The sequence below is a fragment of the Plasmodium inui genome, assembly GCF_000524495.1.
Source record: "Plasmodium inui San Antonio 1 unplaced genomic scaffold supercont1.14, whole genome shotgun sequence".
In the NCBI taxonomy this organism is placed as follows: Eukaryota; Apicomplexa; class Aconoidasida; order Haemosporida; family Plasmodiidae; genus Plasmodium; species Plasmodium inui.
Window position 1 is genome coordinate 607912 of NW_008481848.1, and position 14747 is coordinate 622658.

General features: G+C 40.3%; 2 protein-coding genes across 2 annotated transcripts; one reads left to right on the top strand and one right to left on the bottom strand.

The window, feature by feature from the left end:
* Nucleotides 1-6133: 6133 nt before the first annotated feature.
* On the bottom strand, nt 6134-6439 carry C922_03466 (hypothetical protein; the record flags this gene model as incomplete). Its single annotated transcript, XM_008819058.1, has 1 exon — nt 6134-6439. One exon carries the CDS (start codon nt 6437-6439, stop codon nt 6134-6136), a length of 306 nt encoding a protein of 101 aa, XP_008817280.1.
* A 7362-nt stretch (nt 6440-13801) lies between these two features.
* Nucleotides 13802-14098, top strand: C922_03467 (hypothetical protein; the record flags this gene model as incomplete). Its single annotated transcript, XM_008819059.1, has 1 exon — nt 13802-14098. One exon carries the CDS (start codon nt 13802-13804, stop codon nt 14096-14098), a length of 297 nt encoding a protein of 98 aa, XP_008817281.1.
* Between the last annotated feature and the right edge of the window lie 649 nt (nt 14099-14747).

Genomic DNA, 14747 nt, shown 5'->3' on the forward strand with positions numbered 1-14747 from the left:
GTCCCCCTCCTCTGATTTCTCCGTCCATGCCCCCCTGGCAGGAGGCCCCCTCCACAATCTTCCCCTTTTGGTTGTGGATCCTCCCGAGGGTCGAGCGGCCCCGGCTATTCCGCCCTCCTCGTCGTCCTGCTCTCGGCGCTTTTATATGGTCCCTTGGTCATTGGTCCCGATGGTTGATCCAGTGTGGTCCGTTGCATACGAGTTGTTCTAATGAAACACTCTCATGCGTTCTTATTCCTATCGACACGCAATTCTAAAGATGACTTCCTTCTGTCCTGACCCTTGCACCCTTTGACTCCTCCACTGACACGCACTCGTTCACTTATACTCGGTTGGTGGTTCTTCCGAAGTTTCTCCTGGGTTCCTGCCCCTTACTCTCATTCGTCACTCTCAACCTATACCTCGCCCCCACAAATAGCTTAGCTCCCTGATATTCTAAACATATGGCTCCACTATAATGGGACGCTTCTCCTCATTTCCTTCCATGGAGAGGCCTTTTATCCTTTACCTTCGATCCTCATAAATCTCTCCATCTTCCCTGTCCACTTTCCGTTTTCGCACTTGTCTGCTTTCTCCGGCGCCTAGTTAGGGATCTTGTTACTCTTCCTTGTATCTCGGGGGTCCTAGAGGTTGCCTTCCTCATCCTTCCTCTGTTCTCCTGTCAAGTCCTTCCCCGGAGACTCTCGCCTTTGGCCCTATGATCCCTCGTCCAGATTTTCGGAATGACTTTTCCCCCCAAGTCATTGGCCCCTCCCTTCCAATGATAGTTGCTGACCCCCTCTCGAAACTACCTCATGTTTGCTTCCTTAATGTCTCCTTAACCACGCTCATATCCCTCTATTTTTTGTTTTCTTCTGTCTTCTACTGTCTTCTTCCTTCGAGCTTCTGAGTTGCCCTCGATCAGGAATCTACGTATCTTCCTCATTCCTTCGTCTTTCTTGGCTTTTTCCTTCATTGAGGGTGATGGGCGACTTCAGGGTCCTCTATTCTTAGACGATTCCCTGTGATCCTCACGCTTGCTGGCAGAGGTTTTGTCATTTCAATTTCCCGTGCTTCACTATTGCCTTCTCATTTACCTCGGATCCAATGCCCCGTTGTGGTCTGCTCTTCAACGTTATTGGCCAGTTTCTCAGTTGTTACCTCTCCTTCACTTAATCCCTACCCGCGCTGGAGATTTGCCTACTCAACCTGGACCCCACTACTTATTCTTCTTGAACGTAGCCTGGAACTTCCTTCTTGCTGGGAGTGAAAACTCTGGTTCTTTCAAATGTGGCCTAGGAACGGTTGTCGGTAGCGGTGTTTTGACTTCAGGTGGTTGATCCCTCCGGGGGCCTTGGGTTGGTCCGTGATTTCCTTGTTTCTCCCCCGAGGTCTTATCCCTCTAGTTTGAGCTCCTGCATTTTCAGGGGACATGTTCTATCTGTTGGGGTCGATTCGTCCACTTCGTATACGACTGATTACTCCGGCTTTCACTTATTCTTCCTCTACGGAGTCCCTGGTTTCGCTGACCTGCCGGTTTTAAGGATTTGTTGATCCTTTTGACCCGGGATCCTTACTTTGGTCTTAGTTGTTAGTCGGATCTACAGAGTCTGGGGGGGGTCTTGCGGGGTCCTTGCATTAGGGGGTCCGGACTCGCCATAGTTCTTATACCTACGCTTCTTATTTTCCTAGTAGAATAACCTGCTCCTTGATCCTTCCGACTAACTCGTTTTTTAGCTGATTTATTGCTTTCTTCTGCTATCCGGTTCCTGTTTAGTCCACTCATTGGCTGGGCCCGCCTAGCATTCTACTACATAGAGGTGGCTTTTAAGATGGATTTTTATCCGCCAGCTGTTGCGTTCCCTTGGAATCTCCTGAATAGATGGTCCCTTTCCCCGGCTTCCCCTCTTAGGCTTCTCCTTAGATACCCTTTTTATTTCTAAGCCCCTCACGATGGCTTCCTGTAATTAAAGGGGGTTGGGTCCTGCTAGGATGCACGTACTTGGTTTCCCCCTTACTTTCTGGGATATGTCCTGTCCTCCCTCCTTGACCGAGCTCATGATCTTGAGTCCTATTCACGCTTCTCACTGATTGAACGACTTCCTGTTTCTGACTATTTCCTGGTTTCTGCTTCTCTATCTGTTTGAATTACTCGGGAACACTCTGCCGGATTTGAGTTCTCCCCTCCTACTTCACTTCCAGACTTTGGTCCTAAGGGGACTTCCGGAGTTATATCTTTGTGTTCTTCTAAGTAGTGAAACTCTATCGTCTAGAGGGTTGGAATTCTCTTGAAGTTTAACATCGGCTTTTGTCTTTGGAGGCTCCATATGGCATTTGAGCCTCTGGTGTTTGCGCCTCCTGTCAGTTTTCATCTGTTACTTCCCTTATGGATTTTTTCCTTCCTATCTCTTCTTACGGAATTGAGAGAAGAGGGGACACTCTCCCTCTCCGTAATTAGATACTCAGCTGTACGGCTTCTCCTTTATCATTACTTTGGGGGTCTTACTGCTGTTGCCAATACTTGGGGTAATAAAGCTTGGGATTCTTCATTACGGTTTCTGTCCTGTCCTGACTCCTCCTGCTCATACCTTCTTTTAGACTTGGGAAACCCATTCTCTTTATCTTATTATGTTCTTTCGTCCTACAATTATATCTAGCTCCTGTTGGGCACTGCTCTTCGAATTACATGGTGGACCAATTCAATTCGTTCCTTCCCCCTCGCTATACTCCTCTAACCTCGGCTCTTTCGGTTTTTATCCCTTTTTTCTTATCGGAACTTCTCGCCCAGTTCCTTATTCTTGTTATTAGATCTCCTTGACATAGTTGTTGAGCCGTCCTTGGGATTTTTCCCTTCTTGTTCCTTGGTCTGCTTATTTGTTATTTTTCTCTAAGTCAGTTCCTACCCTTGGAGTCGCTCACTCTCTTGGGCTTCTCCTTGGTTTGTTCCCTAAAACGACGACGCTTAGTATTTCTATAGTTCTTCCTTAGTATTTTTCCACCCTCGTTTTTTTTTTGCCTACTAGGATAGTTATAGCTATTTGGCTTGATTGGCTGCTATATCTACTCTCTGATATTCCTCCGTTTATCCTGAGTTGTCTCCTGTTTCCCGTTCCTGTACTTGTGGTTTCTCACCCGTTATGGTTGTCTTCCTCCTTCGTTGATAGCCTTGGGAAGAGAGTCTCCTGAAGATGATTCTCGCTCTTGGAATATTCATTACGTCATGCCTCCTGTGTCGGTCGGGTGTCGATTTCGGCGAGCTAAACTTCCCCTCTACAATCCCTATGGCATAGAATAAGTCTCTTCCCGATTCGTCCTCTTACTCCCAACCTGACCTCTCCTCTAAGACTCTTTATTCTTACCCTATAAGAGTAGTCTCGCCCTTTCAGTACACTCGGATGATTTCCTTTCACTTAAATAACTCGTCTCATGATTACTCTGCCATGGGGAGTAGCTGGTTCTGTTCATAGATTCCTTCTCCTTTAAATTCCGGGGACCCTTGACTTTTGAGATGGGGATTATATATTTATTGCTCGACTTGTCTTTTAAGTGGGTTCCTCTATTTAGTAGGTTTGCTGTCGCGCTCTGGGGGTTAAAATCCTTATTACTTGAATGCTTTCACGCTGGTGTTCCTCAGATTATACTCATACTCCCTTCGCTTCTCACCTCAGTTTATTGCCCCTGTTGGCTGCTCTTCATGTTTTGCTGATTCATATAGTAGTGACATTGACCTCCTGGAGCCGGTGGTCCTTCATCTTCGAACTGCGGCTTGTTTAGATCACTGGGGGAATTTTCGTTTGGTTTTGTCTGTGGTGGGGTCCAGACTCCCCTTTCTTTTTGGTGTCCTATCTAGTTACTTCTATCCACTCGGCCTTCTGAAGAAGCTTTCCCTTTATGATTTTCTTGTTTCCTCCTGAGTTTTTCTATCCTGTTGCGTATACTCTACGGTGACTTGTGTTGGATTAACTTGTTCGATTCATTCATCTAGTTCTTACTGGTTTGAATCCTTTTGCACCCTATTTAAATTCCTAAGATACAGGGTAGGGACTGGGCCTATACGTTTCTTGGGTTATGATCTGTCTCTAGACCCTCTTTGCAGTTGATCTCCATTAACTTCTAGGGGGGGCCAGATTTGGGGTGACGGCTTAATGCCTCTTCCTTGCGGTTGCTTGTGCTTTCTGTTATATCTTGGGTGTCGATGAGTGAATTTTTGGGGCTGCCGTAGACTGAATGAAAACTCTCGTCTTGACTATAGTGGTTCCTTAGCGAGGTCTGATGATTTCCTGAATCCTTCGCTGCTATTGTTCTTCCTGAGGGGGCGCCTTCCCTACCACATCTGGGTGGTTAAGGTTGTATTTTCCTTTTGGGCTGACTTGTCTTGCTTCTGTTTCAGGCGTTACGGGTTAGGGGCAGAGATACTACTGTTGATCCTTTTCGGTGGAGTTGAACTTCTTCCTAGGAATCCTTCTTTTTTCGGTTTTATCTTCTTTTGATTTTTCGGGCTTCGCCTGTTGGAATTTGTAGTTTTGTTTTGCTATCCCTTACAGTTCCTGTCGCCGCCTTGTGGTTTCTTATTGCTTCACATCCTCCCTCCAGGTTATTCCTTGGTGAAAACCTTTCCCAGTCTCCTACAGTTCCTTGGTTCAAAGTTGAAGATTGTTCCTATTGGTTACTTGTTTGGGAATCTAGAGACTTTATGGGGATTTTGCAGCTACTATTAATCCAGACCCCTCTGTTTTCTTTGGCTTTTGGCTTGAGTTTTCGTAAAGGAAATTGTTGCATTCGGCGCTCAGGCGTAATCGTCTTCCAGTAGACTTGGTTTTGGGTTGTTTGGGAGGGGTCACTGATCTGTGGATTTCAAGGGATATGTTTTGTGTCACTAAACTCCCAGGACCAACCCTATTTTCTTAATAGTGCATGAATTTTGCCTTTTTAGTTAAGCCCCCTTTTCCTGTATCTTCTCGGAGTTTTTCTTACGTTCGTGCGTTCGCCTGGACTTTTCCTGGACGCTGGGGTTGAGTTGTAGCCGCTCAATACTGCGATTAGTTTCTCTGCATTTGATCGCCGGTTTCCCCCTTGCCAGATACCTTTTCGTCCTTAGATGGTAAAGACCTATTTCTCTAGAGTCCTGCCTTCTCCTGATGCCGGCTGGGTAGTTTAGGGAATGAATCGCCCTTAGTCCATATTTCCATTCATCCGCAGGTTCTTTATACTGACAGTCCCTTGCTCGATCCACTTATTTTCTAAGTTTTCTGGTTTTGTGTGACGTGTTCTACTTAGACTTTTGAGGAGGTCCCTTTGGCTTAATTCATATTAAGTTTTTATATTAATACTATTACCTTTTCTTTATCTTCTGTCAGACTTTTCCATAATGTGTTATTCCTAGATTGGACTGGCCTTAACACTTTGTTTAACTGACGATGTTTTCCTGTTTAGATGTATACTTTTCCGTCTCCTATGCCTGCCCAGAAGTTTTCATCTATGAATTTCTATTTGAGAATATTATCTTTTGGAAATTGAAAATATTGGGGGTTCCTTCTTCTTGATGTTGGATTTTTCATGGACAGAATTAGGGGACTCGATTCCTGTAGAGGCTCCCAGAACTCTTTTGAGGAGTTCTCTATTCTCTCACTACTCTTCTTCTTAGGGGAAAAAGCTTCGGGGTTTTCCTGTGTTCATTTTTTCCCCATTTGTTCTATCAACATGTGTTGAACTCCTGTTCGGTTCTTAGGGACTTCTATTTTCTCTCCGAATGGGAATACTCTTTCTTGGATAAGTTATCTCTAGATTGCTCTATAATAAGCCGGTTTAATGGTAGCAATCATTTGTTCGGGTTCAGTTTCTTCTTCACTGTCTTTCCCTCTACCTCGTGTTTCATCTTCTTAGCCATTGCTCGCTTGATTATTGAGTTGTGGGGAATTGTTCCTGTTTTTGGCCCCAGTCTCCTCATTGCGATTCTATCAGCTCCTCCCTTCGTGTCTTGATCCTGTTGGTTCTTCCTGATGTCTGGTTCGGTCTAGGCTGTATCTGCTACGTTGCTCTCTTCCGTAGGGCCTATGGATTCGCTTAGCATCCTTTATAGAGTTTTCCCTAATTGGTTAGTTTAATCTTCCTTCATGGACGTCTATGGTATGGTGGCATGGTTATACCATAAGCTCTACTGGGATTGAGGGGTTATCAAGACTTTTGTTTGCTGTGGAGTTATTATTTGTGTTCCTTGCTCCCGTTTCCTAGAACTTATAGTACTCCATTTCCCTCCTCTTGATTTGATTAGCGTATTATTCCCATTGGTAGGATTGACTAGAGGTGAGATTCCTCTTGTTATTTGGTATTGGTTTTTGGTACTCTTCCTTTCATTTCTTGGTCTAACTAGAGTCCTATTAGAGACTAGGCCACTCTTCTGCCATTTCCCCGCTTGTGTTTTGATTATGCACTTCCCTTCTGGGGTTATAACAGGGGTCATAGTTGTTTCTTAGCCCTGTAGGGTTCTTAAATGGAGTATCTATACTCTGGTTTTTCTCTCGAGGCTCTTTCATATGTCTGTTAAGAAATTATTTCATTTCTGCTTGACTCATTTGAGATAGGGGTCCACAAATTAGGGTTAAGCCTGTTCCGTTCTTTCCTGCTGACTTATATTTTTGTCTTACTTTGTCTTTTTTTCCTTGGGTTTTCGTTTCGAAGTACTGTTAATTTGTAATATGGGCTCTTGGGGGTGGTGTGTGCTCATTTTTGCATGTATTTTATTTTAAATTGGGTCCGCAGTCCCCCATGAGATAGGATTCTCACATTATACATTGGTAAGCCCAACTCATCCATTCATACCTTTTATCCTCATCTGTCCCTTTCCTTTTTTGTACTTGCTTAGATTCATACTTCCTACCTGTTCCTTTTTGAGTTCATTTGTCCCCCTACAGGATTCAATTCATAGTTTTCTAAGGCCCGTTTTCTTCCCTATATTGCTCCTTCTCTGCCCGGATTCTTAAGTATTGTCTCTCCCTTTGGCCGGCGGTGCCGAGTTTTGTGGTTTGATACTTCGCTTTCTTCTCTGGTTTCTAGGTTTAACATCATATGTAGAAACTCTCAGGAAGTATTGGACATTTGCCCGTTATATTTTTCGCCTGTTACTAGTTCCTTTTAGAGTGAGGCAGACAATAGGTGGTCTTATCAACCCAAATTTCATCCTTCCCTTGGTATCCTAATATTTAACGCCCCTTAAATTAATAATGAAGCATTCCAGCCCTTTGGGAACGTGCTCCTCCCATCCTCTGGTGGTGTTGTCCTGTTAGATCCTGAGGGCGGGCAAGCTTCAGACGATTTTCTCCCGCTTAGATTACATTTTTGCTTGATGTCTTCCTAATTGGTGGGGGTATATCATAATGTTTAGCTGTTTGTACTATTTGGTCGCATTCTGATACCATTAAATATCATATTACTTCTGAATATTATTAGAGAAGACATTATTCACTAATATATTGGCCCTTAAATACAAACGCCGTTAGTAGGTCTCATTTAGGACGTGGTATTCTTCCTGAACCTATATACTTAAGATAATATTTGGTACATATGATCCCTAGATTATATTAGGCTCGGATTCTACTACATTATTCCTAACTTCTGATTCTATATACTTCACTTTTTAATTTTATGGAGTACTTTTATTACTACTCCTAATTTCTCTGACTGCCAGATCTACTACTCCTTGACATCTGGCTGCTGGAGATTTTACTCGTCTCAATTAACTTCTGATAAGATTATAAAAAATGCATTATACCCTTGGTGGCACCTTACATATCTAATAAGGAGTACTGCTCCATAATTTGGTATCTACGGAGTTCTGTCATTCCAAGAATAACTATATTTATCACAAATGATTATTATATTAGTAGATTAGTCTAACGTAGATCATATATCACCAAATAAATGAAAGGATCTGATGCCTGCTCAATGGTAGTAGAAAGCACCTAACTATTTATAAAGTGTGAGTTCCCCGAAATCGTTCACTAAGCCCCTCTAATTATATTATAAAATCTTAATATATTCAGTAAAAGACCCACCTTGCCCCCTGCTTCGTACCTCTTTTTGCTTCCCCTTAATCAGAAACTTGTAATATAGGAACATTTTTGATCATGCTTCGGTCAATTCAATTCATAAATTCCATATTTATTACTGCAGTAGTCTGTTGTCCTAATTAGTTCCTACACATCCTTATATAGAAAATATTCAACATAAAGATTTGGCCTAAATATATCTATAATTAACATTTAGAGGTGTTATTGCAGTTATGATTATTGGGAGGGTTGTAATATATGTATCATGAGAAACTTCTTTTTTTATTCATTATAAGATTGAAGCAAGTACGTCATAGATAAGAGGATTCATATTTGTGATTGCACTATTAGCCGATAAATATACATAAGGAGTAAGGGATTTTCGTATATATTTTTCAATAATTTATAAGACTTCTGCAGGAACCCTCTTGGTGAGGCTTCTGTTTGGATTATAGAGTAATGTCACAGCGGTAAAGTTATTAATCTAATTACCTGATTTTTTCCATTCTGCTCCAGGTGTCTTATACACTCAGTATTGAAGAATTAAGTGGTTTCATGATAGGACATTCGGAAAATTTCGGTTCCTTAGTTAACAATTTCATAATTTCATTAAACAATGAGTGATAGTCATGGTGTATCATATTTAACCTCATGAGCCTGAAGTAATATATTGATTACGGTACCATATAATTTTCCCTTTTCCATGTCTGAATGCTTGTGTACTTGCTTGTATAAATAGATTGTCTCACAATATATGAGATATAATAATATATACACTTATACACAACTAATTATATTATTTATTATGACAGCAGTTCCTAATACGGATTTGGCTATAGCATACAGATCAGGTTCCCTCTTTTCCATTGTTTAAGAAGAGGATGTATAATTCCAGATATTCCTTCCTTGGACTTATGTACTTTAAATATTACCCAAGAGAGATATGTGAATAAAAAAATAACTGGAAATAATACAAATTCTGACTATACCCATAATAGTATGCAGTGTGTTTGTAATATCAGCTCCTGTCATGCAATGAATTGGAAAGAAAGAAACAGACCGTGATTAACATACACATTAGGAGACTGTCACAAGTTAAAATAACAGAAACAGAGGTAACGTAAAGATGAAACAGGAGAATAATCATTCTCTAACACTTGAAGGAAATAGGTAAGAGAATAATATGCCTCAGGAACATCTTTACATTGCTGTTCCAGCTTAATCCATAAATACGTGACTTATTAAAGATAGGATATATTTTTTATGATTATAAATTTTTAATAAAGAAGAATACATTCAATACATGAATTACACCCTGGAAGTGTCAATTTATGAAGTCTTAGATCGTATAATGATGACAACATATGCATACGACAGGCACTGATGGAAATTTCGATGAATGGATACACTTGGGATATTGCACATCGTTACGCGAACAGCTAAAACTGTCCTCTGCTGCAATTTCATAGATATATATAGTATTCCATGGACTCTGAGGATACCATAACGTAGGATATCCTGGGTGTGAGAGCTTAGAATATACTTTACCTGTAGGGTCAGGTATAACACATGATAAAACTCATGAAGCGTACGACAGAATGTCACCAGTATAGCTGTCAACAATGCCCATGAATACAGAAGTCGAGTCCACTTATTTCTCATCCTAAAATTTTGCACTTCACGGGGATATGACTAATTGCATATTCTATCGTTTAAGGGTATCTGTACGCTGCCGGATCTGAAGAATAAATTTGGAATTATAGGCAAGGAGGCGTCTTTGAACATATATTGTAGTGGAGGTTTAGTTCGTCCTGATGAAAACTTTCAATTTAAAGTAATATAGTCGCCGTTTCCGAATAAATTCAGTCAGATTCGAATGTAATCTGCCAATAATTCCTTAAAATAACATAGAATCATGTCACATTAGAATTCTCGTACCTGTCCTAAATGTAGCGTGACTCTTGTAAATGTGTTATTCTTCTTCTGCACACATCTGCTGGTGCGCTCAAAGCTTATGTGCAGGATTTGCATGTTTATATGTTTTTGTACAATGCCTTCTCCTTTCCCTTTTTCTTTAAGCTTCAGCTTATGTAGGAATACTTGCTAATTTCTTCTTCTTTCACTCTGAGTCAAATCCGTCCCTTTTAAAATTATATACAATTTGTTCCTGTTCGCCATCTTTTCTTGACAAAATGGGTTACGCGCGATTGGTAAACCATGAACCATGGAATTATATATAACACTCTGCCGCAACTTAGCCACACATTAAATGAGTAAAAGCGCGGATGAATGGATGGATTCATTTTCAATGAGTCTCCTTACTGCCCAAATAGTGATATATATAGGAGGGTTCCGGACTTTTCAAACTTAAGAAATTATTTTCATAGCCTGTTCGCTTATAATCACCAAAAGAATACGAAAAAGTAAAATCTAAGTCATGTGAGTAATGCCATCCAAAGAATTGGAAGCCTTATATTCAAAAACAAGGCATCAGATAATATACAGGTAACAAAACAACTTTCATGTCAGACCTTTGACCAGTAGTGACCCATGCAGTCAACATAGATATCTTATGATTACGATGTGAGATAAGACAAAAAGGGACACCTTTACCCTAAGTGTAGAGACGCTGAATGTTTTAACCCCTCCAGGATTTACATCGGAAAGTGTGTTATATTTTTACAAAAGCAAAATAGCTCTTAAGGAAGCCTCTGAAACTTCAAAGAAGAAATAAATCTATTTTAAACCATTATATATTTTCATGTATAACATCACAAAGGGTATCAGAGCATATTACATCCAAGGGCAACAAATAAAATTGTAGAGTTTGTAATTCAAACAATAACGCTCAATACAAACAGGGAAAAATTTAGAACACCAATTAATATAGGTAAGAAATTTCGTACTTATATGTCCTTCTCGTTAACCGCGAATAATCGCGTGTATTCTGAGACAGGAAAGTTGCCAATCATCTCCTTTCTTATTTGATGCGGTATTGGGCCCGGTGAATATCTCACCTCATATGTTACCGTAAGTGTCCTCTGTCGTGTCCACCTTGCTTTCCTGCGGGTTCATTTGTTCTCTTTCAACATTACTTTAGGTACTCTTAGTTGTTAGGTTATTTTTGTCCTTTTTGGTTATATGGGGCTAGTTCTCCCTTGCATGCTTCCTGCCAGCTTCACATTTATGTGTTTTGATAGTGTTAAAGCAGTTAAATGGTTCTACCCTATATATTTATTTTTGTTTTGAAATGGAGAATTTTGCTCAATGTCGCAGTACCTTCAATGCATAAACTTCGTTTTGGGCATTTCTTCTACTTCAATTCTCCCTTCTGCTCTTCCTAATATGAAAAATGGCTCGTATGTTATGGATATTCGTAGCCTCTTGTCAAAGATATCCTCGTAACATTAATGTTATCGAAACCGATGATATTCGAGGGAGAACAGTACTCTGCATATAATACTACTTTTAGGATACCGCATTTTCTCAAAAAATGTTACTCCAGATAAATCAAACGACTTCATAAAACTGTTATGTCCTTATATTACACCCGGGATTTTAATGGCTTTAAAAATAAGGTACCGGAAATGAGAAAACATCACTGCTGTATGAATAATGGTCTCATTCAAATAACGAAACGTCTAATGTTTCATCCGACCTATAGTAATATCCGGGACACATACCTTTAGCTCACTATATTCTACTGCCTATATATTCTTACGGTTAATAGAAAAGTGTCCCGTATATAACAGCAATTCTTGTATATAAAAACCCTACAAATATTCGTGCTTCGGAAACAGGCATAATCTTGGCTCAACTGTCCTTTACAAAAACGAATACTAAGCACAGGTGATATGGCTTACATAATATAGCTCCACAGCATGCATTACTCTTATGCTACTGTGGTATTCAGAGAATAGGACTCCGCAGATATAAGTATATTTCAGCTGTTAGTACATTCATCTAACAGTACTATTAGGAATTCCGCAATTTTCCTCATTGAGAATGCATACACATAAGTACTTTTCAGGCAGTAGTTTTCCTGGAATATTCATGCACTTCAAGGAATAGTGCCTCACTAATAAGACCACTCCTGGAATGTTAATACTAAACAGACAAAAGTACTCTTAAAATTATAGTATTCCGGGTGTAGCAATATTCTTCAAAGAATAGTATTCCAGGCAATTAAAACCGTTTGCACAATCATCTGCTTCATATAATGGAGCCGTTAACATTATATCGAAACACTTCACATGATGCTATTCGGGGGATAGTTCTACTCATCATGGTACACCAGTCCATACATAACAGTAGTTCTCTTCAAATAAGAGTATTATTCTCAAAAAAGTACTCTTAATATAAGAATACTCCTTGCAAACTCGCCCTGTTCCAATAATAGTGCTCCAAGGATAATCGTACTCATCCCGACACAACACTTCGCACGTAATGGTCCTTTCAGTATAATAGCACTCCAACTCCTCCATATAGCTGAACCATTAGTACCTTCATATAACAGTACTATCGCAACATCTGCTCTCCTAGCCATCAGACATCTGGACACATAAATAATTTTCAGGCGATATTTTCACTGGAATATGCATGCACTTCATAGAATAATGTCCCTCATATAATGGGGGCGTGAACTCTGAATCTTTCGCATAAACTACTACATGGAGATCAATACCTTTCCTATAATAGTATTATACATACATCCCGGCGCTGCTTCATCCTTAGAAATGCCCATGACTATTCTACAAACTACAGAACACCAGGCGGGCTTGTGCTCTTCATGTAACGGAACGATAAGCATGTCAGTACATTGAACATATGATTACTGCAAACACGTGAATAGCCTCCCTACAATAACACTCCAGAAGATCCTTACCGTTGAGACAACTCTGCTCTTTAATTAACAGGGTTATGTAGGTGACACTGCCATTCACCTAATAGTACTCCATCAAAATCATCACTTCTAGAGCAATAATACACCAGAAGTAAAGGTGCCCTTCCACACATCGATATATTATTCCTGTTTGCTAATGCAACCAAATCAGTATGGCCATGATATCTACACTTAACCTAGGTGGCAATCCTGATAAATAGCCCAAAGAAGCCCATATCTTCATAATGGCTGCACATAGAAAACAAAAGGGAAGGTCCATCACAATGGTGCCGAAGAAGAAATACTAATAAAAAAGAATGAAATACGATACAACATATCCACGGGGATGCAGCCAAGAAGGCATCTTCACAATGATGCGGCCTGAAGAGACCTTTTACGAATAATCGAGGCGAAGAAAAATCTTCAAACGGGTATGGCAAAGAAACGTCCTGAAGATATCAGGAGAAGAAAGCATCTCAATAAAGAAAATAAAACACGAACCAGCATTTTAGCATTGCCTCGGAAAAAGGGCATCTTCATAGAGAAAATCACACAAGAAAGGAAATCTTCACAATGCCGCGAAAAAGGTACATCATCGTAGAAAATATGAAACAAAGAGAAAAATCTTCACGATGCCGCGAGAGGAGACAGCATCAATATAAATCAAATGACACAGAACAGTATATTCATGCTGTCGCGGGAAAAGAACATCATAAACAATGCCGCGTAGAAGAAAGATCTTCATAAAGAGAAGAGACTCCTAAAAAGATTTCTTCGCAGTAACATGGTAAGAAGAAGTAACATCTTTATAAAGGTGCCAACGAAGAAGATATCATAAATATAACGTTATAAGAGGAATCTTCGTAAGAATAATGCCACACCAGCAAAAATTCTCATGAAGTGCCACGAGGAACCTCATGAGGCCACCCGAAGAAAAAGCTATGATCAGAATAGGAATGCAGCGGAAACAAGAATCCTAATAGTGACACAGCAAAAAAAACCCTCTCTAAAGAATGAAAAACAGCAGAATATATTAAAAGTACAGCGCAGACAAATCAATCATGGGAAAGAGGATGTCCCACAAGCAAGATACATTAAAATGACGCAGCATAAGAGGACAAAACTTCAGGAAAATCGAACAAGAAATATTATCCTAAACGGAATACCACACAAAGAGTCATCCTCATATTGATGCAACAAGAAAGATGTAGCTATGCAGACATGTAACAAAAAGAAGCATTATTAGAATGACATGACACATATAAGCCTCCTTAGAAAATTGCAATACAGTGAAAAGGCATCAGAGTGCCGCGGCAAAACAGTACCTCTCACATTGACGTGACACGAACACAGCGCCATAACCCCGAGGCAGAGCATCATAAAAATGTAGGAAAAGAAAGCATCATCATGGAAAGACGACACAGAAAATAGTGATAGAAATGCAGCAGATAGACGCATCTTCATAAAGATGCCAGGGGAAGTCGTATGTTGATAAGGATGCTGTGAGGGATGCCATCATAAAGAAACCCTCCAAAAAGATTTCCTGAAGGAAATGGCGCAGAGAGGTGTATTCTCATGAAAAAATTAAATAGAAAAATATATATAATGGAGGGGAACAGGATAGCATGCGGGCGATGGATATAATACATGAGAGGATCCCCCAGAAATTGATCCACCTGAGAGGACTTTGGCAGGGTTAAGCTACATGATGCCACGTCCGGGAAAAATTATTCAACATGAAGACACGTTCACAGAGGTTACCCGACAGGAGACGAAGTTTGCGAAATTACCCCAAATGAAAATACGTTCGCAAAATTTGGCCACATAAACACGCATATATA